This window comes from Salmo salar, chromosome ssa16 (assembly GCF_905237065.1).
Source record: "Salmo salar chromosome ssa16, Ssal_v3.1, whole genome shotgun sequence".
NCBI classification, from domain to species: domain Eukaryota; kingdom Metazoa; phylum Chordata; class Actinopteri; order Salmoniformes; family Salmonidae; genus Salmo; species Salmo salar.
This window is the reverse complement of record NC_059457.1, coordinates 25,691,950-25,718,303: the sequence shown is the minus strand read 5'-3', so window position 1 is coordinate 25,718,303 and position 26,354 is coordinate 25,691,950. Positions and strand designations below refer to the sequence as shown.

At 41.1% G+C, this 26,354-nt stretch overlaps 1 protein-coding gene across 1 annotated transcript in view; it reads left to right on the top strand.

Annotated features, from left to right (window-relative positions):
- LOC106573452 (semaphorin-3D-like) overlaps nt 1-26,354 on the top strand; it is a 69,948-nt gene that overhangs the window by 36,012 nt on the left and 7,582 nt on the right. Inside the window, exons 8-17 of the mRNA XM_014148513.2 lie at nt 1,195-1,331; nt 5,092-5,206; nt 5,354-5,423; nt 5,548-5,692; nt 7,392-7,614; nt 7,936-8,024; nt 8,427-8,468; nt 10,940-11,097; nt 16,297-16,361; nt 16,493-16,632. Of these exons, the coding sequence (XP_014003988.1) occupies nt 1,195-1,331; nt 5,092-5,206; nt 5,354-5,423; nt 5,548-5,692; nt 7,392-7,614; nt 7,936-8,024; nt 8,427-8,468; nt 10,940-11,097; nt 16,297-16,361; nt 16,493-16,632 (1,184 nt within the window). The remainder of the gene's footprint in view (nt 1-1,194; nt 1,332-5,091; nt 5,207-5,353; nt 5,424-5,547; nt 5,693-7,391; nt 7,615-7,935; nt 8,025-8,426; nt 8,469-10,939; nt 11,098-16,296; nt 16,362-16,492; nt 16,633-26,354) is intronic.

Below are 26,354 nucleotides of genomic sequence, written 5' to 3'. Positions count from 1 at the left end.
TGATAATGATGGGTGTAGTTTTGATGGGACTGTTTTACTCTGCAAAGTGTAAAACAATAACTCTGGCTATTAACACCAACACTGGGGGGTTATTTTACACTCTTATAGAGTGATTGTAACTCCTGAATCAACACTAGAAATGTTACATTGAAAAATTAACACTGGACAATTTGCTGTGCACACACACAACATACACACAAACACACACACACATGTTGTAGAGCTGTGAATTATCAGCTTGTAGAGCCATTCATTGTGGCATGACATTATATCTCAGTAACTGTTGGCCTAGTTCTTTAGAATACATCCTTCCTCTCAGTCTCGGTACATAAGGATTGAAGGGTTGAAGCAGGTGAGTTCATTCATAGGCTAGTTTTGTCATTGAGTGTTTCACTTCCCAGTCATTCCATTGATACACAGAGCTGCTTTGTGTTCTCATTTTGGGCTTGAGGGAGGTTATTGGCATTGCTGCCCAAAGCAAATAGTCCAGTTATTCATTTATGACTTTTACACAAGTTCCACACTATAGACACCACACCTACTGTACAGGGTATACGTACTGTACCAACTAGGGGATTTACAGTGTGTCACAGTTCACAGGTCCCTGGTCTACATACACACACTACAAGCACTATTCTATGATACACACTCCTCTCTGTCTATTCTATGAATCACTCTCGTCTACGTTTGTCATGTATCAAAAGATGTCACCAGTTTCCAACTCCTGACACACACTCACCACATTTCAGAGCCAGGGGCAGGGTGTGAGGGAGATCTCTGGAGGCGTGCTGTCACTGTGTACGTGTGTGTCAGAGGTTTTACCTAACGTACAGTAACAGTGACTATGTGTAGTGTGTGTGTGAGCAGGCCTACATTGGACTATGTTAAGGAATCCACCCAGAGGCTTCGGTTAGTTTCCAGGGTTGATGTCATGTTACTGTAACACCCAAATCACAGCCACTGACTCTTTCTTTCTCACTCTGTCTAGTTCCTTTCCTCTGTTCCATGGCTCTGTCTGGAGGTATTTTAACGTTCATAAATCAAGGTGCTCCAAGGAGACTGAGGCGCGTGCTAACTCTAACTTCTAAAAGACGCTCCGCTGTGTCCATAGGGTCAGGCTGGAAATGAACAATGTTGCTTTTATAACTCTCTCTCTCTCTCTCTCTCTCTCTCTTGCTCTCGCTCTCTCTCTAGAGGCCAGGTTTATATCAGCTCACCCTGTGTCCGACACCTACAACCCTGACGATGACAAGATCTACTTCTTCTTCCGAGAGTCATCACGCGACAGGAGCGATAAGAGTGTCCTGTCCCGCGTAGCACGCGTCTGCAAGGTGAGAGAGGGGAGAGGTGTAGAATGGTGAAAGAAAGAAGGTGAGGAGTGAGGGATGGTTTGGGGAGATGTCAGGGAAGGGGCGAAGAGGAGGACAGGCATCTAACAGGGCGCGTGTACAGTGATAGATTTGTGTTCACTGCTATAGAGCTAGCTTCTCCCACAGATATACTTAAACCCCCCTGGGAGGATACTTCCTGGTACATTCCTCTTGTGTAGTCTGCTGACAGAGGAGCCGACCACTGCTGTCAAAGAGGGTAAATTAAAGTTTAACCTCTCTTTGTGTCTGGCTGACAGGGCAGCCTAATGTCAGGTCCCAGGACAGCAGTTGAGGTGTATGAATTAAGTATGCCCTTACAAAAAAAAGACAATGAAAAAAATAATGTGAAAAACACATGGTTTTCAGACGTGTGGACAACTCAAATGTGTTTCTCCCCAGACAATTGCAGGAAAGAGGGAGGCGGTTTTTTTTAATGACTGAAAACTATTTTTTTGCATCCATTTACAATTAATTTGCTGCCACATTAAATGTGTTTATTTATAGTTTTTCACAAGTAGAACTGCATATCCTATTTTCACATGTGAACTTTTTTAACGTGAAACCTCAATTATTTTTGTAAGGATGACAGTAGGATAGTTGGTCCAGTCCCATATTGGTCCTGCACCTACTCTAGCCCCCTAGATTTTTTGGGGGGGTTTGTATCATTTGATTTACACAACATGCCTACCACTTTGAAGATGCAAAATCATTTTTATTGTGAAACAAACAAGAAATAAGACAAAAAAAACCAGAAAACTTGAGCGTGCATAACTATTCACCAAACCAAAGTCAATACTTTGTAGAGCCACCTATTGCAGTAATTACAGCTGCAAGTCTCTTGGGGTATGTCTCTATAAGCTTGGTACATCTAGCCACTGGGATTTTTGCCATTTCTTTAAGGCAAAACTGCTCCAACTCCTTCAAGTTGAATGGGTTCCGTTGGTGTACAGCAATCTTTAAGTCATACCACAGATTCTCAATTGGATTGAGGTCTTGGCTTTGGCTAGGCCATTCCAAGTGTTGCTTTAGCAGTATGCTTAGGGTCATTGTCTTGCTGGAAGGTGAACCTCCATCCCAGTCTTAAATCTCTGGAAGACGGAAACAGGTTTCCCTCAAGAATTTCCCTGTATTGAGCTCCAGCCATCATTCCTTAAATTCTGACCAGTTTCACAGTCCCTGCCGATGAAAAACATCCCCACAGCATGATGCTGCCACCACCATGCTTCACTGTGGGGATGTTGTTCTCGGGGTGATGAGAGGTGTTGGGTTTGCGCCAGACATAGCGTTTTCCTTGATGGCCAAGGAAACACCCTCCTGATCTGTACTTCTCCACAACTCTGGATTGCTCCTTGGTATTCATGGTGCCGCTTGCTTGGTGGTGCCTCATGCTTAGTGGTGTTGCAGACTGGGGCCTTTCAGAACAGTTGTATATATATTGAGATCATGTGACAGATTATGTGACACTTAGATTGCACACAGGTGGACTTCATTTAACTAATTATGTGACTTCTGAAGGGAATTGGTTGCACCAGATCTTATTTAGGAGCTTCATAGCAAAGGGTGTGAATACATATGCACGCACCACTTTTCCGTAAAATCTTTTCCGTAAAGTTATTTTTTTTATTTCACTTCACCAATTTGGACTATTTTGTGTATGTCCTTTACATGAAATCCAAATAAAAATCTATTTAAATTACAGGTTGTAATGCAACAAAATAGGAAAAAGGCAAAGGGGGATGAATACTTTTGCAAGGCACCGTACCTCTAGCCCCTACCTGTAGCTCTTACTCCTTCCATGATCACGGTTCTGAAGGAGCTGAATTAATGAAGCAATACAGCAGCAGCTCTACTCAGGCTTGTTGGGGGCTAGATGGAGACTACAGCCATAGAAATAGAATCTCATTCTACACTGTAAAACAATCCTGTTGTTTTTATGGTAACTTACTGGCAGCCAGTTACCTGTGAATACTATAAAAAGGTACAATATGTTACTGTATATTCCTAATAAACATTGCTTTAACATCGAAAATAGAAAGAAGATTTTATTCCAATACTTGTATGAATATCACTAGCAACAACAGAATAAACACATTTTGAATTACACTAATTGGAGTGCAATTACACTGGTATATCTGACATAGGCTTTGAAAAAGCACCCGTGAATAGTGTGGCAAGTGTGTGGTAAGCTTTCTTGACTTGAACAATAATTCTTGCCAAAAAATGGCTAACCTTTGTTTAACCAGCTAACAGCTGCTCTTAACAAAAATGTGTTTGGAGTTACCTTTCTGTATAATAGGCTATGTTAGAGTTTACACTTCCTCCAATTATAATCTACCAAATCTATTCATTTTAAAATGTTGATTACCTCTTCTTACCATTATCATTCACCTGATGATAATACAAGACAAGATTTTGTTATTTTGTGCTAATGTATGATAGGGGTCCCTGGGCAAGAAAAAGTTGAAGACCCCTGCTGTAAAGTTTGCAGTAATGTACTGTTAAGCCAAAGATTCTTTGGAATTTACAGTAACATACTGTACCTTTTCTTTTACAGTAACTTACAGGTAACTGGCTGCCAGTAAGTTATCGTAAAAACAGCAGGACTTTTTGAGTGTAGTTCTGTGACTACAGCAGGTTGGTTCGTTGAATCAGGCGGGTTACTTCTTGGCTGGAACAAAAGTCTGCACCCAGACTTGCTATTGGAAGCTCCTGGCCGCTGCTGGAAGAAGAGATTCAGTTTCAGTTCCCAGCTATGTGAGGTTTGGTATTTTTAGGTAGTGGGGAGACTGTCCCTGTACTGAGTTATGTCGCCACATCTTCCCACAATAAAATGCCCAAGCTGTATTGCAACATTCCCAGTTACAGGCACTTGGAGTGTTTATGATTGGGGAGTAAGCTGTAAGGCTGGTGAGGCAGGAGAGGGATTCCTTTTCCTGTGTCTACAGCTGACCATAGAGGGGTTCCTCTCTGGATAAATGGAATAACAGAGCTTCGTTTGAAGATAATTCCATTTAGAAAACACTAAAGCCATTATCCGAACAGTTTTTTTATAATTGTGTGTCTATTTAAGATAGTCTCCAGGCCACGTGTAATAGGGAGGTTAGTCAAGGGCCCTTGTCCTGGATAAAGGGGCCCTGTACTTGAGATATACTTGAGTACTCCTGCCCTAGCCCTGAGAAAGGCAATGTTTTATTGAGAAGAGCACTCAGCCAAGGGTATACATATGCTAATTAGAATATCTGCATAATTAATGAACTCGCTAGTTTACCTTCAATTCTTCTTCCCTCATCTTTCTATTTTTTTGTTTTATTTCTCTCCTTTTTTCTTGCTTCAATTCCTCCTTCGTACTGTTATTCTTGTTTTACTAAATCCCTCTACCATATTCTCTCCTCCTTGTCAGTAATTTTCTTTTTCAGTCTTCTCTCCATCCTTTGTCAGTTTATAGTGACTGCCGTCATCATTACCGTTAATGAGCAGGCCTCATTCCTCTGCCAGTTGAATAATCACATTTAAACGGGGACATGTGTCTACCTTCACCTGGGTTTATTTAAACTAGTCTCAAACAGGAGTTTAGGATTTCAAGGTCTGTAAAAAGGTGTGCAGTTGTTTTGTGGTTGTTACAGTATGTCAGGTCTTTGGACTATGGTTTTAAACCCGATTTCAGTTGTATTTGTTTGTCAGACTATGTTTGTGTTATGGTTGTGTTGTGGTTGTGTTTCAGAATGACGTGGGAGGGTTGAGGAGTCTGACCAATAAGTGGACGACATTCCTCAAAGCCAGACTGGTGTGTTCCATCCCTGGACCTGAAGGAGTGGACACACACTTTGACGAGCTCCGTAAGACACAAACACACACGCACACCTGACATGCTTCCACGTCGACACACACAACGCATGCACACTAAATGCCACATTCTTAACTTTTATGTTTGTGTGTCTGTGATTGTGTCTGTGTGCGTGTGTGCGTGTGTGTGTGTGTTGTAGAGGACATATTCATGCTTCCCACTAGAGATGAGAAGAACCCTGTAGTGTATGGAGTCTTCACCACCTCCAGGTAAAATGACACTTAGTACACCATACCTTACGCCATACCTTACTGAGACATGTCTCTACCTCTCAGCTTATTTCTCCCACTATAACATACTTACTACATACACTGTACTGTGTTTTTCCCCCAGCTCTGTGTTCCGTGGCTCGGCGGTGTGTGTGTACAGCATGTCTGACATACGAGCTGTGTTCAACGGACCCTACGCTCACAAGGAGGGACCTGACCATCGTTGGGTAGAATATGAGGGGAGAATACCTTACCCTCGCCCTGGAACGGTACACTAACAAACACGCTCATCTCTGTTAACCATACCCCACTCCATTTCCCTCCTGCCTGAAAGCAGACTGAATATTGTTTCTGTCCAGGATTATTTAGAAAGACCCCTCTTAAATGGCTTACAATATGACCCAATCCTGATGTATGAACCAGTCCTGATTAACAATAATAAACACCTATCTATTGCATGTGCCTGTGCACATAATGAATTAATAGTCTGTGAGTGTGACAGAAGTCAACGTTTATATGTGAAAGCGTGCGTGTGTGTGTGTGTGTGTGTGTGTGTGTGTGTGTGTGTGTGTGTAACCCAGTCTCTCAGTCTCTGTCTTGATGAACAATAATAAACGTCAGTCTGGGGGGCAGCTTTGATGATGTCACTAAGTCGTCACGGTGATCAACGTCATATGTGTCCTGTTACGCAGTGTTTGTAGAACTGATTAACATGAGGTACTGTGACTGTGTATGTGTGTGGCAGGTGGATGTTTATTGGGATAAGTCTTGTCCTTAAGCCAGAACTAAGTGATTCTTGTTAGATGGGCCAGCTGCAAAGTAAAAATTGGCTATATTGTAAAAATTCATTATATTTTTTTAGCTTTTTGGTCTTAATTTAAGGTTAGGGTTAAGCATTAGGGTGAGCAGTGTGGTTAAGGTTAGGGTTAGGTTTAAAATCAGATTTTATGACATTGTGTGGTTTAGTTGGTAAAGCATGGCACTCGCAATGCCAAGGTTGTGGGTTTGATTCCCATACGGGACTAGTAAAAATGAAAATGTATCCACTCACTACTGTAAGTCACTCTGGATAAGAGCATCTGCTTAATGACTAAAATGTGAAATTGTGACTGTCAGCTAGTGACTTCTCTGCAGAGCTCCCTCCAGAACAAGATTCATGATGAAAAACACTACCCTGCTATGGACATGTTGAACTATACTTGTGGGGACCAGAAGTCCCCAAAATAATAGTAGATAAACTAAATATTTGATCATATGGGGACATTTTGTCAGTCCCCACAAGGAAAAAAACCTATTTGTAAGGGGTTTAGAGTTAAGGTTAGAATTAGTGTTGAGGTTAGGGTTAGAATTAGGGTTAGGTTTAGCGGTTAGGGAAAATACGATTTTGAATGGGAATCAATTGTATGTCCCCACAAGGTTAATTAAACAAGATTGTGTGTGTGTGTGTGTGTGTGTGTGTGTGTGTGTGTGTGTGTGTGTGTGTGTGTGTGTGTGTGTGTGTGTGTGTGTGTGTGTGTGTGTGTGTGTGTGTGTGTGTGTGAGAGAGAGAGAGAGAACATCCAGAGTCAACAAGCATAGGGCCATAAAGTGATGGCTTATTACTGTATTGTAAAAGGAACAAACCGGTACAAAAGGATTGTGTGAGCCAGATGTACTTAATTTAATGGAGTAGTACCACATGTCACCGCCAGAGGGTGACATATACCTATTATTCAGAGGCCACTGGCCATCCTGAAAAAATATGACAAGCACTTTAATGACAGCGAATCCCCAAAATGTCTGTCTTACCAGTAGGTACCTAGGTCAGTATTTGCTTTAAGGTAGACATCCATACTGTATTTTTCTTGACTGATCTTTCTACTGCCCTCTAATAGCTCCAGATAAATTGTGTTAGTTGATCTCATTTAGTCTCTGAAACGACACATTATTTGATTATCTTCAGGAACTGACAGTGTCTTCCGTCCTCAGTGTCCCAGTAAGACGTATGACCCCAGGATAAAAAGCACCAAGGACTTCTCAGACGAGGTGGTCAGCTTCATCCGCTTCCACCCACTCATGTTCCGCTCTGTCTACCCCCTGACCGGCCGGCCCGTGTTCACACGCGTACGTGTCGACTACGCACTGACACAGATAGTGGTGGACCGTGTCATGGCTGAGGATGGACAGTATGAAATCATGTTTCTGGGTACAGGTGAGGGATTCCAACACACACATCCACACACATGCTCAGACGCACGCTAACACACACAGTATTTTTTTCTGTTCTAATATTGATGTGTTTGAAGGCTGTTTGAAGGCTGTTCGGTTGCAATAGGTTTCATCTTCAGTGTATGAGCTCTATGAACCCCTTATCTTTGCTCTAATGCTCAGAGCTCTACATCATCATAGTCTGTTTGGAGCCAGTAGTCCCATTTCAGTAGAACTCGCTCCATAGAAAGTTTCCAAACGAGAAAGTCACTGTGTGCATGTGTCCATGTATGTACATGTTTCTTATGTGTGTGTGTGTGTTCAGATGCTGGGTCAGTTCTGAAGGTGGTGAGCATCACTCAGGAGAACTGGTCCACTGAGGAGGTGATTTTGGAGGAACTCCAGGTGTTCCAGGTAAGAAACACTCAGAAAGTTAATTCTGTTCCCCCAAAGCCTGTTTAAACCTGACGTGAACTTTTTGAAGACAAACACTGTAGTTGTTTCTCTCAAGAGGTTGTCAGCTCATCAAACAGCAGTGAAATATGAATGTCCTATTCTAAACACACAGCAGTAGATCTAGGGGTACAGAGAGGAGAGATGGTGTGTTCGTCTAGTATTACAGAGACAGAGTGAGTTCCTTTTCTCACATTGATTCACAGACTTATTGGTTGACCTCCCTAACATGAAGTCAGCTCTGTAGAAGGAAAGAGAGTGTTTTTTCCCAAACAGAACTAATTAGCTAACTGTTCTCTGTATTAAAGTATGAATCTTTGTGTATATGTGTGTAGTGGAGATAATGGTTACTTTCTCCTCCAGACTCCCACTCCAATCCTGAGTATGGAGATCTCTTCTAAACAGGTAAGAACACCCCTCTTCTCTATCCCTCCTTTCCATCTCCACCCCTCCCTAAATGTATCATATAGCTACAGTATAGTGCTTTTGGAAAGTATTCACAACCCTTGACTTTCCACATTTTGTTACGTTACAGCCTTATTCTAAAATGTATTAAAAATTTTTTTTTCCTCTCATCAATCTACACACAGTACCCCATAATGACAAAGCAAAAACAGGTTTAGACATTTTTGCAAATGTATAATTTTTTTAAAACTGAAATATTATATTTACATAAGTATTTACTTTGTTGAAGCGCCTTTGGCAGCGATTACAGCCTCAAGTCTTCTTGGGTATGACGCTACAAGCTTGGCACACCTGTATTTGGGGCTCCCGAGTGGCGCAGTTGTCTAAGACACTGCATCTCAGTGCAAGAGGTGTCACTGCAGTACCTGGTTTGAATCCAGGCCGCATCACATCCAGCTATGAGGAGGCGCACAATTGGACCAGCATCGTCCGGGTTTGGCCGGGGTAGGCCGTCATTGATTTTCTCCCATTCTTCTCTGCAGATCCACTCAAGCTTTGTCAGGTTGGATGAAGAGCGTCGCTGCACAGCTATTTTCAGGTCTCCCCAGAGATGTTCGATCGGATTCAAGTCCGGGCTCTGGCTGGGCCACTCAAGGATATTCAAAGACTTGTCCCAAAGCCACTCCTGCGTTGTCTTGGCTTTGTGCTTAGGGTCGTTGTCCTGTTGGAAGGTGAACCTTCGCCCCAGTCTGAGGTCCTGAGGGCTCTGGAGCAGGTTTTCATCAAGGATCTCTCTGTACTTTGTTCCATTCATCTTTCCCTCGATCCTGACTCCCAGTCCCTGCTGCTAAAAAACATCCCCACAGCATGATGCTTCCACCACCGTGCTTCAAGTAGGGATGGTGCCAGGTTTCCTTCAGAAGTGACACTTGGCATTCAGGCCAAATAGTTCAATTTCGGTTTCATCTGCACAGAGAATCTTGTTTCTCAGGGTCTGAGAGTCCTTTAGGCAAACTACAAACGGGCTGTCATGTACCTTTTACCTGGGAGTGGCTTCTGTCTGGCCACTCTAACATAATGGCCTGATTAGTGGAGTGCTCCAGAGATGGTTGTCCTTCTGGAAGGTTCTCCCATCTCTACAGAGGAACTCTGAAGCTCTGTCAGAATGACCATCGGGTTCTTGGTCACCTCCTTGACCAAGGCCCTTCTCACCCGGTTGTTCAGTTTGCCGCCAGCTCTAGGAAGAGTCTTGATGGTTCCAACCTTGATCCATTTAAGAATGATGGAGACCACTGTGTTCTTGAGGGACCGTCAATGCTGCAGACATTTTTTGATACCTTCCCCAGTTCTGTGCCTCGACTCAATCCTGTCTAGGAGCACTATAGATAATTCCTTTGACCTTTTTGCTTGGGTTTTGCTCTGACATGCACTACCAACTGTGGGAACTTATATAGACAGGCGTGTGCCTTTCCAAATCATGTCCAAATAGTTGAATTTACCACAGGTGGACTCCAATCAAATTGTCGAAACAAATCAAAGGATGATCTATGAAAACAGGATGCACCTGAGCTTAATTTTCGAGTCTCATAGTAAAGTGTCTGAATACTTATGTAAATAAGTTATTTCTGTTTTTAATTTTAATAAATTAGCAAAAGAATCTACAAACCTGTTTTCGCTTTATCATTATGGGATATTGTGTGTAGAATGATGAGGACATTTTTTTATGTAATCTATTTTAGAATAAGGCTGTAACGTAACAAAATGAGGAAAAAGGGAATGGGTCTGAATACTTTTTGAATGCACTGTAAATCAGGCTCAATGCCATTAGCTGCATTATCCAGAGCCACCTTCCCACTCGTTTTCCCTTCTATCCCCCTTCTCCCTCCCCCTCTCTTCTCCTCCCTCGTTATCTGAGGGTACGGGATGTCAGCAGACCCTTCAACTCCAATCACAGCCTCCCTTCATCTACCACAGCATGTGTGTGTATGTGTGTGTGTGGGGGTGTGTGTGTTTTCATCTCATCCCAGCCCAACCCCCAGTGTTTTCCATGTTTCCGTTCAGAGTTTGTTTTGAAATCCCTGGTTCAGACGAGTCCCGACAGATCCATACAAAACATCTCTCTCTCTCTCGCTCTCTCTCTCGTTCTTTTGCTTTTTTGTCTCTCTCTCTCATGTGTTGTTGAAGGTTTTGTTGTTTAAATGAGCTTTAGAGTTATGGGGGTTGACTTCCAGTAATAATAATTGGAGGTTAGAACCCCGAGGATACTGTACTATATACCACTGGACATGTGGGTGTACTAAATCACACATGTGCACTCAAATGGGCACACACACACACTTTCCAAAACTTAGATAAAAAAACAACAACATATACTGTAACAAGGTGAGTTGATTAGTTGATTAGTTGAAAAAAGTTGGCTGGACTGTACCCTTCTCTGAGGTTGTTTGTTCTCTCCATCTCTGTCTCCATAGCAACAGCTATACGTGGGTTCGGGGGCGGGGCTAGCCCAGGTGTCACTGAGCAGGTGTCACCTGTATGGTCAGGTGTGTGCAGAGTGCTGCCTCGCCAGAGACCCCTACTGTGCCTGGGACGGACACACCTGCTCACGATACATCCCTGCATCCAAGAGGTAGAGTACACACACACACACACACACACACACACACACAAAACACACACACACACACAAACACACACATCACATCACAGCTGGCCTGGTACATTGTCTGCTGCCTCTATTTGGAATGGCTCAATATTTTGGACAAAAACGTCCAAATGTAACTAAGGCTGTTAGGAGGATGTCATGTCATTGGAGGAGTGGGTGAGTAACTGACTTTTTCCCCTCATATCGTTTTTCGGTGTCTATACACAGCTAGAGATGCAGGTGTCATTTGGTTAGCTAGCAAGAACTTGAACAATTGTTATCCAGTTATCATATTGATTGCGTTCGCACATTCACTCGGGCTATCTTCTCTGATTTCATAGCACTCTCGTCTGATTGTTCCAGAGCGCAGACTAACTGATGAATTTACGAACGCGCAGCACTCACAGAATATGACCGGCCAGTGGCAGTAAACGTAGGCAACTTAAGTAATAGTGAGTCACGAATGCTCTAGATAACATGTAAACAGCCCACCAGCTCTGCTAGGGTGAGTAAAATGGTCAGAGTAAGGTGTTCTCTCATCTGCGTCTGGAAGTTGCTAGCTAGCAAGCTAGCCAAATATGGTTGGGACAAGCATTCATTGTTGGCAGACAAGCTGCAGAAGAACGAGTAGGCTACAATTCCTCATCGTTTATTAGTGTAATTTTGACAGTCAACTAACTGAAAAGGTTTGAAAGGGTTTATCTAATGCTCTTTCGTTAGATTTTAGCTCATCTTTATCTGGCTCACATTAGTTGTTGATCTTTTTGTTGTTGATGTGCATAACTGACCATTAGGACTCCCAAGTGATATTTACATATTTGCAGAAATCCATTCAGGTGTATTTTGTGGCTTTAGGCAAATGCGTTCTAATGTCGCACTGTTGCAACTGTATGTAAACACACAGTCCAGTTCAAAGTGAATGATGGCAGGCCTATGTTGCAAATAAAGGCTTACTATAGCTCTGCGTAGACTCTGGTCCTAGACGAGACAGATGTTTTTGTTAGGCCACTTTCCCACTCTATATTGCTATAGAAATTTCACAAATGCCATAGTATACGTAATTCCCAAACATTCTAAGAATTCATGAAAATGTGAAAATGTCCATATCTAAGTGCTCACTTGTCATATTTTTTTTTTAAGTGACATATTCTTCCTGAGGGTGTATATGAACAGATTTGTATACGATTTCATGTTGCTAAATGCTGTCAGTTCCACTTTAAATCTTTTGTCTTGCCCATTCACCCTCTGAATAGCACACATATACAATCCATGTCTCAATTTTCTCAAGGATTAAAAATCCTTCTTTAACCTGTCTCCTCCCCTTCATCTACACTGATTGAGTTGGATTTAACAAGTGACATCAATAAGGGATCATAGCTTTCATCTGGATTCACCTTGTTAGTCTATGTCATGGAAAGAGAAGGTGTTCTTAATGGTTTGTACACTTAGTGTACATACATACACATTTCTCCAGGTGTAAAAATGTCCCATATTCTCTGTATATTAATATAACATTTTGTAGCCTGAAGAACAAATAAACTATATAGGAGCATATACAACAGCTGTGCCACATTGCTATTCTTTTCATCTAAGGTATCTGAACCATAGCAGGCCTCAGGATCAATAGATTACCTCTTCGTTATCCATGAAATGAGGTAAATTTGTCATTTACTCTGACATGTTCATCCTTCACTGTCAGATCAGGTATGTGAAGATGTCCGCAAGCATGATTTAATGAACCTGAAGAAGAGAGAATGTTTATATCCTACCTGACCTTGCCGTATTTTTGTCCCAATTCAGGGCTCTAGGGACTATTATAGAGTGTTCAGATATTTTCTCAAATTTTTGTTTTGGTGGGCTTTTGTTTCTTCAGCGTTTCTCTGTGCCACAGGGGTGTTCACTTACCTCTTTTGCTCTCTCTTATGGCAGAAGCATTGATTAGAAACTCTTTGATGGGCTAATGATTAATGTTACTGTTACTCTCCGTTGTCCTCTTTTTGTTTGTGTGTGTTTGTGCATCCAGGATAAATAGCCTAGTCAGACTATAGCAGTGGCCTAGTCAAACTATATAAACTCAGCAACAACAAAAAACGTCCTCTCACTGTCAACTGCGTTTATTTTCAGCAAACTTAACATGTGTAAATATTTGTATGAACATAACAAGATTCAACAACTGAGACATAAACTGAACAAGTTCCACAGACATGTGATTAACAGAAATGGAATAATGTGTCCCTGAACGGGGGGGGTCAAAATCAAAAGTAACAGTCAGTATCTGGTGTTGTCACCAGCTGCATTAAGAACTGCAGTGCATCACCTCCTTATGGATTGCACCAGATTTGCCAGTTCTCTGTGAGATGTTACCCCACTCTTCCACCAAGGCACCTACCTGCAAGTTCCCGGACATTTCTGGGGGGAATGGCCCTAGCCCTCACCCTCCGATCCAACAGGTCCCAGACATGCACAATGGGATTGAGATCCGGGGTCTTCGCTGGCCATGGCAGAAGACTGACTTTCCTGTCTTGCAGGAAATCACGCACAGAACGAGCAGTATGGCTGGTGGCGTTATCATGCTGGAGGGTCATGTCAGGATGAGCCTGCATGAAGGGTACCACATGAGGGAGGAAGATGTCTTCCCTGTAACACACAGAGTTGAGATTTCCTGCAATGACCCCAGGCTCAGTCTGATGATGCTGTGACATACCGCCGCAGACCATGACGGACCCTCCACCTCCAAATCGATCCCGCTCCAGAGTACAGGCCTCGGTGTAACGCTCATTCCTTTGACGATAAACACGAATCTGATTATCACCCCTGGTGAGACACAACCGCGACTCGTCAGTGAAGAGCAATTTTTGCCAGTCCCGTCTGGTCCAGTGAAGGAGGGTTTGAGTTTATTTTGAGTTTATTAAATTTTTTACAGGGACAGTGCACATTAATCAACATTTCAGTAAAAGTGCCGGTTTTAGCCAGCCGGCTAATTTTCAACCGCAGTCCCTGGGCAGGTTATTAAAAACAATTACAATATAGACAATCATTGAACAGTGAGCACACGCATAGTAACATAGGACAAGCAAGACATAGCATACAGACAGAGCAACATAGGACAAGCAAGATGTAGCATACAGACAGAGCAACATAGAACAAAAAAGCAACAAGACAAAATCCATAAAAACAACAGTGTTTCCACACCTCACAAGCTACAGACAACAGACAACATGGAAAGTGGCAATACACAGCTAGTGATTATGTTCACAAATCTGATTGACCTTTAGCCATGTCTTCATGCATTTTGTGAAAGTGTGATATGTGGTGCAGTTATGTGTGTCTGATGGCAGTGTATTCCAGACATGGGACGCTCTCACAGAGAAAGCGGATTTACCAAAGGTGCTTTTCCTTAAGGGAACTATACAGTCACCTCTCATGGCAGACCTTGTGGATCTGCTGCCATATGTTTGGGTTTTCCGTTTAACAAAAATACTGAGTGGGTTTGTGCCCATAGGCGACGTTGGGTTTGTACCCATAGGCGACGTTGTTGCCGGTGATGTCTGGTGAGGACCTGCCTTACAACAGGCCTACAATCCCTCAGTCCAGCCTGTCAGCCTATTGCGGACAGTCTGAGAACTGATGGACGGATTGTGCGTTCCTGGTGTAACTCGGACAGTTGTTGTTGCCATCCTGTACTTGTCCCGCAGGTGTGATGTTCGGATGTACCAATCCTGTGCAGGTGTTGTTACATGTGGTCTGCCACTGCGAGGACGATCAGCTGTCCATCCTGTCTCCCTGTAGCGCTGTCTTAGGCGTCTGACAGTAAGGACATGGCAATTTATTGCCCTGGCCACATCTGCAGTCCTCATGCCTCCTTGCATCATGCCTAAGGCACATTCACACAGATGAGCAGGGACCCTGGGCATCTTTATTTTGGTGTTTTTCAAAGTCAGTACAAAGGCCTCTTTAGTGTCCTAAGTTTTCATAACTGTGACCTTAATTGCCTACTGTCTGTAAGCTGTTAGTGTCTTTACGACCGTTCCACAGGTGCATGTTCATTAATTGTTTATGGTTCATTGAACAAGCATGGGAAACAGTGTTTAAACCCTTTACAATGAAGATCTGTGAAGTTATTTGGATTTTTACAATTTATCTTTGAAAGACAGGGTCCTGAAAAAGGGACATTTCTTTTTTTGATGAGTTTAGTTTGGGGTCACACCATTGCATGATGTGGGAGTAAGGGTCATGTTATTGCATTGTGGGATAGTGGGAATCCTGGTTTTACCTGTTGTGACTTTGAAAACTGATCTGAGGACATAAAGGCTGCAGAATACAAAACTCTACACATTACCTAAATCTATGACGGATAGAGAGAGATGGTGAGAGAGGGGGAGGCATATAGCTGGAGAGCAAAAGAGACAAAACGATTTAGGGAGGCATATATCTGAAGTTTAAGCTCAATATATAGAATGTATGTGGTTGACTGTGTAAACATCCATGGACCCATCCATAACTTTCAGAAAGAGAGGCACTTGAATATCTGGCTTAGAGCGTTGGGCCAGTAACCGAAAGGTTGCTGGATCAAATCCCTGAGCTGACAACGTAGAAATCTGTCGTTCTGACCCTGAGCAAGGCAGTTAACCCACTGTTCCCCGGGCGCCAAAGACGTGGATGTCGATTAAGGCAGCCCCCCACACCTCTCTGATTCAGAGGGGTTGGGTTAAATGCGGAAGACACATTTCAGTTGAAGGCATTCAGTATAACTGACTAGGTATCCCCCTTTCCCTATTGTATTCAGTGTGTTATCCATATGTGGCTGTCAGTATGTTGGGTTCAGTGTGTTGTCCATATGTGGTTGTTGTCAGTATGTTAGACATATTTAACAGGGTTATCAGGACAGACAGAGCAGCTTAAATCCTAGCCTGAAGTAACTCCTGTTACCTGTAATATGAACTCAGGACACACATACACACACACGCCGCAGGTACCATTTTGTGTGTGCGTTTGAAAGAGTAAAATGTTGCCCCTGGTCTTGCTGTAGGCTAACTACTATGAACTCACCTCACACTGAAGAATGTATGTATGGAGCCAAACATTGCCTTGACAGAAGGACGTGACCTTATTACCTTTATTGACCTTTCACCCCTGACCCTGTGGCGTGTGTGTGTGTTTTATGTGTGCGTTTTGGGTTGACAGGAGAGCTAGGAGACAAGACATTAAACATGGAGACCCATCCAGCCAGTGTTGGGACACAGATGACAGTAAGTGATAAAACAAGACTTAAATGCTTCCCTGACCTGATACAGTACCTTCTCGTGTGTGTGCGTGCACATGCGTGTTGCTCAGACAATCACGATATTAACACTACATGGATTAATTTCTGTGTCCTCAGCTCTGCGTGGAGGCAGGGTGGAGGAGAGGATAATGTTTGGGGTGGAGAATAACTCAACCTTCCTGGAGTGTCTCCCCAAATCACAACAGGCCACCATACGCTGGTTCATACACAGACCTGGAGCTGAACACAGAGAGGAGGTGAGACAGCACTCACACAAGCACACACACAAGCACTCACACACACATGCACACACACAGGGATTCAAACTTTTCTGCAATATTCACCATTTTGTTCTCAAAATAGACTATCCACATGAATCGTGTACACAGTAAATGTTGCAGCGACAAATCAAAAACACTTAGAGTTCATTTTAACGCTACCTCAGATAACATATGGTCCTACTCTACAGAGTGTAAAAATTGCTCTGATTATAGTGTTACATTTTGAGTGTTAATGTAATACTTAAAAAAAAGAACACTGCTTTACATTTGCCAGTGTTACTCAAATTTAACACTATGGTGTAATTAACCCTCACAGTGTTATTTATATTCAACACTAGTGTTAATCTAGAGTTAACTCCTATTAGTGTTATGCAAAAACACTGTTACGGTGAGTGATTTTGGCTGTTTTAACACTATATGGTGTGAAGCCTATTTTGCATATTTCCCATTGTGCCTTTTCTTTTCGAGTGAATTGTAGGGTTGCCACTCATGACTGTACTTGTTAGTTACAGAGACATGGTTGTTGAATTGGTCTCCATTTTAACCTCCCTGGGCAAGCGTCCCACCCTAGTCAACAGCCAGTGGAATCACGTCGCGCGAAATACAAAACCTCATAAATGACTATTTTACACCATTTTATAGATACACTTCTACTGAATCGAACCACGTTGTCCGATTTCAAAAAGGCTTTACAGCGAAAGCAAAACATTAGATTATGTTAGGAGAGTACATCGACAAAAACAACCACACAGCCATTTTCCTAGCAACTAGCATGCATCACAAATACACAAAACACAGCTAAATGCAGCACTAACCTTTGACGATCTTCATCAGATGACACTACTAGGACGTCATGTTACACAATACATGCATTTTTTTGTTCGATAAAGTTCATATTTATATATAAAAACAGCATTTTACATCGGCGCGTGACGTTCAGAAAATATTTTCCATCAAATCAGCGCCACAATTTACAAAAATACTTGTCATAAACATTGATACAAAATTAAACTGTCATTCAAAGAATTATAGATGAACATCTCCTTTATGCAAACGCTATGAAAGATTTCAAAAAAGCTTCACGAGGAAAGCACTCTGCAATAATCTGAGTACTGAGCTCAGAAAAATACACTAGGCTATACAGATAGCCGCCATCTTGGAGTCATCTAAAATCATACATTGCATTAGAAATATTCCCTTACCTTTGATCATCTTCATCAGAAGGCACTTCCAGGTATCCCAGGTCCACAACAAATGTTGTTTTGTTCGATAAAGTCTATAATTTATATCCAAATAACTCCTTATTGTTCGTGCGTCCAGTAAGCTACTACAAGTGTAGAAAGCGCGTGGACGATGTCACGATGTTCGTTCAAACATGTCAAACGTTGTAAAACATCAATCTTTAGGGCCTTCAGAACGTGAAGATTCAATAATATTTCAACCGGACGGTTCCTGTGTCTTGAAAAAGGTTTTGGAACGGGAGGGATCCATCCTCATGAATGCGCTCCAAGAAGTGATGTCAACCCCTGCCTCAACAACTTCCCTTCCTTGTCATTCGGGCTCTGTTCATCGTAGAAGCTTCAAACAACTTTGTAAAGACTGTCGACATCTAGTGGAAGCCGTAGGAAGTGCACAATTATTACTACATCACCGTCTGTGTATTCAATAGGAAACGACTTGAAGAGAGCCCATGCATCCAGATTTCCACTTCTTGGTAGGATTTCTCTCAGGTTTTTGCTTCCCATATGAGTTTTGTTATACTCAGACACCATTCAAACGGTTTTAGAAACTTCAGAGTGTTTTCTATCCAAATCTACTAATAATATGCATATCCTAGCTTCTGAGTTTGAGTAGGAGGCAGTTTAATATGGGCACATATTTTTTCCGAAATTGTCAATACTGCCCCCTAGCCCCAACAGGTTTTAAAGGTCTGTGGCTTTTACCAAATGATTACCTAGGCAAATGTTATCATATCTTATTTTACTTTATGTTGTTGGTCTAGTTTTACACTAACGGGGTGTTAGGAACATCCTGGTTTATACAAATAACAGGCCACATCAGGCCTGCAAACCATATGATACTGTCTGACAAAGTGTAATTCCTTTTGGAATCCAGCCAGAGTTAAGATATCCAACAGTTCGAATTTTTATTCACCCCTCTACCTGCATTCAGAATGACTACCATTATTAGGCACTCAGGTTAAGTAGACGACCTAAACAATTTAAACCGGAACAACCATTTCAGTAACGGGTGCAATAAATGTCTCTAACTGATTGGATTTGTTTAGAAAAATATATGTTATTTATCTTTGTGTAGCATAAGATTAATCATTCAATCAATGTACATGCAAAAACACAGATATTAACCCCCCCCCCCAAAAAAAATAATACTTGCAAAGCATGCTGGGAAATATGGTAATGATGGGTTTGGTTTTGATGGGACTGTTTTACTCTCCACAGTGTAAAACAATAACTCTGGTTATTAACACCAACACTGGGGTTATTTTACAACACTGAGTGTTAATTTCACTCTAACAGTGTGAATTTAACTCCTGAAACAACACTAGACATTTTAGACCAAAAAAAATCAACACTGGCCAATTTGCTGTGTAGATCCGAAGTTTCATATCGAAATCATTGGCTGAGCGTCTGGACTGAGCACAGAAGGTTAAATGTATGTACTTATTAGAAACGTAGTGAAATTGCACTTTCTCATAATTCATGAAAAGAATGCATCAGTGATTTGTATTTCCTGCAACTTTCTAAAGAATAACGTCTGTTTCTGTGCACCTGTGTGTTGTAGTGTACCCAATTAGTATGCCTAAACTTTCCAAATGAAATGTTGATTGCAATGGCAGAATGATATCATAATAATTCGTATCAAATGGGTGGGTATTTGTTTAGCAAACTCTCCCGTCACATTAAACACCACTACAAGAACCCCTACAGAAACACTGTTAACGAAACACAATGGTCTCTTGTTGGTGTGCAATTTAATTAAAAGCAACTACACCCCCCCCCTTTTAAAAATGTTACAATTTTCCCCAGACCTCAAAAGTGGTCTCCTGATGTGGAAAGTGGTCTCTTGATGTGGTTGAAGCATTGTTGTGGACATAGAACTTCCAATTGCGTTGATTTTCTATTTTAAAAAGTGTGATTTTGAGAGTGAAAAACTGAAGAAAAGATTTTATAGTATCCTCCCCCTGAGCACAGACATCAATTCAACGTCTATTCCACGTTGGTACAACCTGTACAAATTTTGTTGAAATTACATGGAAACAACGTTGATTTAGTGTGTGCCCAGTGGGCTATGTATTTCTGTCTGGGGAGACTGAGATTTTCATTCCATGTCATGATAAACCTTGAGCACAGACCAAAGACCCCAACTCTCTCTGGAACTATTTTATCTGTCTATTGTGGTTTGGAAAGTTAGGAGTATTGAGATTAATCAAATGTGTATTATGTTCTTATTCTCTGAAAATAGGCACATTTTTTCTTGCACTTCACACTGCTTCCGTGCGGAAATGTTTTTCTCGCCTTTTTTGGGTCCTCACCCGTTTGCCTCTCTGCGCACACACACAGCTTGTAGAGAGGGGTCAGGTCAGGAAATAAGTAAATCTTGTGTTATCAGAAGCTTACAGTACTGGCAGTACTACAGAGGTTCGTTGTAAGTCATCATGTCCCATGGCTGAAAAACAGACATTTTAACTGCTTTAACTGTTACATCATGTGCCCTTACATGACAGCAAAACAACAACCAAACCAAAACAACCTGGAGGGGTGCTTCAATGTTCTAGAACAGCAGTCTTTGCAAGAAAAAAATTATAATTTGCTTAGAGAAAAACATTACAATTTTATAACTCATGTCATGCAATTTTTGACATTCTGCCATAGGGTGGAGAGAAATGTTTTTAAGCACATTTCCTGCAATTCTACACATTTTGCCCTGACTTATGCCATGTTCATATTTTAGCCATTTAGCAGACACTCTTATCCAGAGTGACTTACAGCAGCAATAGAGTACCACAGTATGAGTCATAATACCTATAAAACCTACTGGTCAAACCACCATTCATTTTTCCCATAGGGGATTTTAGAAACACTTAAAATAAGGGCTGTGTTTCCGTGTAGGTTTGTTTTAATAACCGTGTGAATGTCTCTAGGACAAGGTGTCTTTGATCATTATATTAGCCTGTATTTACCCCCCCAAAATGAAACTAAAGAACTAAAGAACTACAAATGTCATGATGATCTGGACGAGACTGTTGAATCGAGGCAAAGGTAAGAATCTCTGGATTAACTATCTAATGTTAGCTAAATGTAGTAATAAATAAATTGCCAACATTTCTTTAAATGGACGATTCTGTGAACTGTCTTGTGCATGTTTTAAATTGACACAATACCTGTTAGCAAAGGTGTCAGCTAGAGATGACGTGCTGGAACTTGCAGGGATTTGTAGTTTTGTGTGATGTTTACTTTGATTCTAATTAGCATTTTAGAAACTGAGAGTAAATAGAGCTGAATATATTGATGAAAGTGAACTTGTCCAAGAGAGATTTACATGGTTATCAAAATGTCATGCCAGGGTAAGCCTACAAGAAACACAGCACTTATTTTAACAGTTCCTAAAATCCCCTATGGAGAAAATTAATGGTGGAGAAACAATTGGAACCATTGCCCTGTTTGACCGCTAGGTTTTATGACACCTCTGCTGTGGGTCTCTACTAGGGTTAAGTGTCTCGCTCAAAGGCACACCGGCAGATTTTGAACTTAGTCGGCTAAGGGATTTATGAATTACAGAAAATTACAGAAAATACACTTTGGACTTTGGAACTGCCAGAATTACTGTAGGAAGAGAAGGAGGAGAAAGAGAAGAATGAGAGGAAAAGGTCAGGAGAAGGGTACACTCTTAGAACAAAGGGTTCCAAAAGGGTTCTTTGTGGAAGGATATGATTCTACGGGTTCTTTGTAAGGCAAAGGGTTCTAACTAGATCCTTTAACATCCTAAGATCCGGTTTTGGAAAAAAGGGTTCTTTGATGATTCTTTAGAAGGCAAGAATGATTCTTTGGAAGGCAAGAATTATTCATTGAAAGGCAAGGGTTCTACATAGAACCATATATAATATTTCCCAGCATGCTCTATTGCAGGGAGTTTTTCAGAATTGTTTGTTTTACTGTAATATCTGTGTTTTTACATTAATTGGTTGATTCATTTTATGCTACACAAAGATAAATAACATTGAGTTTTCTAAACTAATCCAGTCTGTTAGTTATTAGTTGTTGCACCCCTATAACTAGGCACTAGAAGAAAGGCCTTATAAACAGTGCATTTGGAAAGTTTTCAGACCCATTAACTTTTTCCACATTTTGTTATGTTACACCCTTATTCTAAAATGTATTAAAGTACAAGCTCAAGTACATCCTGTTTCCATTTATCATCCTTGAGATGTGTTTGCAACTTGATTGGAGTCCACCTGTGGTAAATTAATCTGTAATCGCTGCCAAATTATTATAAATTAGCAAAAATATCTAAAAACCTGTTTTTGCTTGATGAGGAAATAAAATAATGTAATACATTTTAGAATAAGGCTGTAACGTAACAAAACATGGAAAAAGTCAAGGGGTCTGAATACTTTCCCAATGCACTGTAGGTAATGTATTGTCATAATTACATTTTAAAGCCTATTAAGGCTGGTATAAATCTTCGTAAAGGGTTCTAGGAAGAACCCCCCAACAATAATAGGGTTCTTGATTAGAACCCTTCATAGAGGGTTTTAGGTAGAACCCTTCATAGAGGGTTCTAGGTAGAACCATATACAGGAGGTTCTTTGAAGAACACTACATATAGGGTTCTATTTAAAGGGTTCTACCCAGCACCAAAAAGGGTTTCCCGATAGGGACAAACCGATGAACCCTGTATGGTTCAACTTAGCACTTTTTTTCTAAGATTGTAGTACAGTGGTGTAAAGTATGTAAGTAAAAATACTTCAAAGTACTACTTAAGTGCATTTTTTGGGGTATCTGTACTTTACTATTCATATTTTTTTTACAACTTTTACTTTTGCTCCACTACATTCCTAAAGAAAACTTTTTACTCCATACATTTTCCCTGACACCCAAAAGTACTCGTTACATTTTCAATGCTTAACAGGACAGGTCCAATTAACACACTTATCAAGAGAACATCCCTGGTCATCCCTACTGCCTCTGATCTGACAGATTCACTAAACACAAATGCTTAATTTGTAAATTATGTCTGAGTGTTGGAGTGTGCCCTTGACTATCTGTAAATAAATAAAAAACAATACATTTGTGCTGTTTGGATTGCCTTATAGAAGTAATTTGAAATGATTTATACTTTTACTTTTGATACTTATGTATATTTTTGCAATTACATCTACTTTTGATACTTAAGTATATTTTAAACCAAATACTTTTATACTTTTACTCAAGTAGTATTTTACTGGGTGACTTTCACTTTTACTTGAGTCATTTTCTATGAATGTATCTTTACTTTTACTTAAGTATGACAATTGGGTACTTTTTCCACCACTGTGTGGTATGTAACAGTATACGCATCAGGTCTTCTCCTTGTTTGATGTTCGATGAGTAACCTTGTCTAAGACCTACACATTCAACTGTCAACTCTCTCTGTAGTGCAGAGAGCCGATGACCAGGGGTCAAACACTAGTGACTTCAAGATGGAGAGGAGTGATAATGATAGTTGTGCAGAAACACCGCCCATACAAATATCAGTATTTTTTTCTCTCTCTTTATCATGCTCATCTCCTCTTCCACCTACCACCTCATCTATTCTCTTCTCTCCCTGAACTCACTGATCGTTATGAGGAAATAGAACCTTCAGGAACCCTTTCTCTATTAGACAGGTGGTGATTGACTGAGACCAGACACTGGAAGAGCGAGAGAGAGCAAAAAACAGAAAGAGAGATGGAAATAGAGGAAAGGGTTTTATTTGTATTTTACATGGAAGAGGATGTATTTGAGGAGGCGTGAAGAAAAGAAAGAGAGAGATAGCGAGATACATGTGTTTGTGTTAGAGTAGTGGGTCTGGGAGGTGAGGAATCGAGAGAGGTACAGGGAGAGGGTGGGGGTGTTTTGGTAAGGAAAGGGGAGCAGAGAAACTCATTGAAGTTGACACTCATCTCCTTAACCAGATGACAGAGACTGGCCTAATCAACACCTTCAGTTATTACACCTTCTCCTTGTCCCTTCTACCTCCCCTATCATTCTCTTCTCATCACCCCTCTCCTCTCGCCTTTCTCCTCCATCCTTTCTTCTCCCCTTATTTTACTTCTCCTAATGTCCCTTCTTTTCCCTGTCACCTCAACCTTTTACCCCAGACCTTCCCCGCTTTCTTTATTGGCCATGCGTGATGTGAGTGTGTATGATTGTGAGTGTGAATGTGCATATGCATGTGTTTATGTGTGCCTCTATAAGGGAAACCATAACCCTGTCCTCCCCAGGCAGGGCCATGGGTTTATGGGTTAGCAACACAATGGGAAGGAGGTTGAAAGATTGAATACAGGAGTACTGTCGCTGGAATAGTTTGACCATGACTATGTTGATAAGTGTGTGGCTACGGATGCTATTTAACATAATTTTCTTTCTAATCCAAGTCCCACAGAGAAAAGGGAGAAATCCCACAGAGAGGAACATTCACACTAACCGCTGTCCACACACACACTACTGGTGGAATAACCTTTAGAGAAGCTTTTCATCAACCTTTATGTACTGTACAGGAATTTAAAAGGTTAGGAGCACCAAATGAAATTTAGGAGCACAAGAAAATATATATTTTTTAATTGATTGAGATACAGCTTATAATGGGCCTTCATGAGTATTCATTCTAGTTACTTTTGAAGCACATGTTGTGCTCCATAAACAAATATGTAACACTGTTAGTTTATTATAAATGCTAAGATGTTGACACAAATATCTGTTATTGAAATTAGTCATGTGGAATATTAGGTTTCTGCATTGAGTAAAAGCACAATTTTCCTATTGAGACGCATTACATTGAAAATTGTCTTCTTAAAAATGTCAGATTTGTGATGACGACATGCAAGAGATCTCTTATTCATTCATTGCGATGAACATTGATCTCCTGAGTAAGCTATCTCCTTTCCTTACTTTCTGTGCCCCCAAATGTTTGGATATACTGGTAAAATTACCAAGTTGTCAGCTAGCTAGCCAATGAGGTAACATCACTGTGTAAACAAATGGTTAACGACACACAAGTCATTTTAGAACGGCCCACGACATGTTTTATGAATGTGGGGGTTTTCACATATGCAGTACCTGTCAAAGGTTTGGACACACCTACTCAATCCAGGGTTTTTCTTTATTTTTACTATTTTCTACATTGTAGAATAATAGTGAAGACATCAAAACTATGAAATAACACATATGGAATCATGTAGTAACCAAAAAGAGTGTTAAACAAATCTAAATATATTTTATATTTGAGATTCTACAAAGTAGCCACCCTTTGCCTTGATGACAGCTTTGCACAATCTTGCCATTCTACATTTATATTTACATTTTAGTCATTTAGCAGACGCTCTTATCCAGAACGACTTACAGTAGTGAATGCATACATTTCATACATATTTTTTCATATTTTTAATTTTTTTTCTACTCTCAACCAGTTTGAGGTAGTCACCTGGGCTGCATTTCAATTAACAGGTGTGCCTTGTTAAATGTTCATTTGCGTTTGATGCGTTTGAGCCAATCAGTTGTATTGTGACATGGTAGGAGTCGTATACAGAAGATAGCCGTATATGGTAAAAGACCAAGTCCATATTATGGCAAGAACAGCTCAAATAAGCAAAGAGAAACGACAGTCCATCATTACTTTAAGACATGAATGTCAGTCAATCTGGAAAATTTCAAGAACTTTGAAAGTTTATTCAAGTGCAGTGGCAAAACCATCAAGCCCTATGATGAAACTGGCTCTCATGAGGACAGCCACAGGAAAGAGTTACCTCTGCTGCAGAGGATAAGTTCATTAGAAATACCAGCCTTGAAATTGCAGCCCAAATAAATGCTTCACAGAGTTCAAGTAACAGACACATCTCAACATCAACTGTTCATAGGAGACTGTGTGAATCAGGGCTTCATGGTCGAATTGATGCAACGAAACCACTACTAAAGGACACCAATAATAAGAAGAGACTTGCTTGGGGCCAGAAACACGATCAATGGACATTAGACCAGTTGAAATCTGTCCTTTGGTCTGATAAGTCCAAGTTAGATTTTTGGTTCCAACTGCTGTGTCTTTGTGAGACGCAGAGTAGGTGAACGGATGATCTCTGCATGTGTAGTTCCCACTGTGACGCATGGAGTAGGAGGTGTGGGGGTGCTGTGCTGGTGACACTGTTTGTGATTTATTTAGAATTCAAGGCACACTTAACCAGCATAGCTACTACAGCACTCTGCAGCGATACACCATCCCATCTGGTTTGCGCTTAGTGGGACAATCATTTGTTTTCCAACAGGACAATGATCCAACACGCCTCCAGGCTGTGTAAGGGCTATTTGACCAAGAAGGAGAGTGATGGAGTGCTGCATTAAATGATCTGGCCTCCACAATCACCCGACCTCAACTCAATTGAGATGGTTTGGGATGAGCTGGACCGCAGAGTGAAGGAAACGTAGCCAATGATTGCACAGCATATC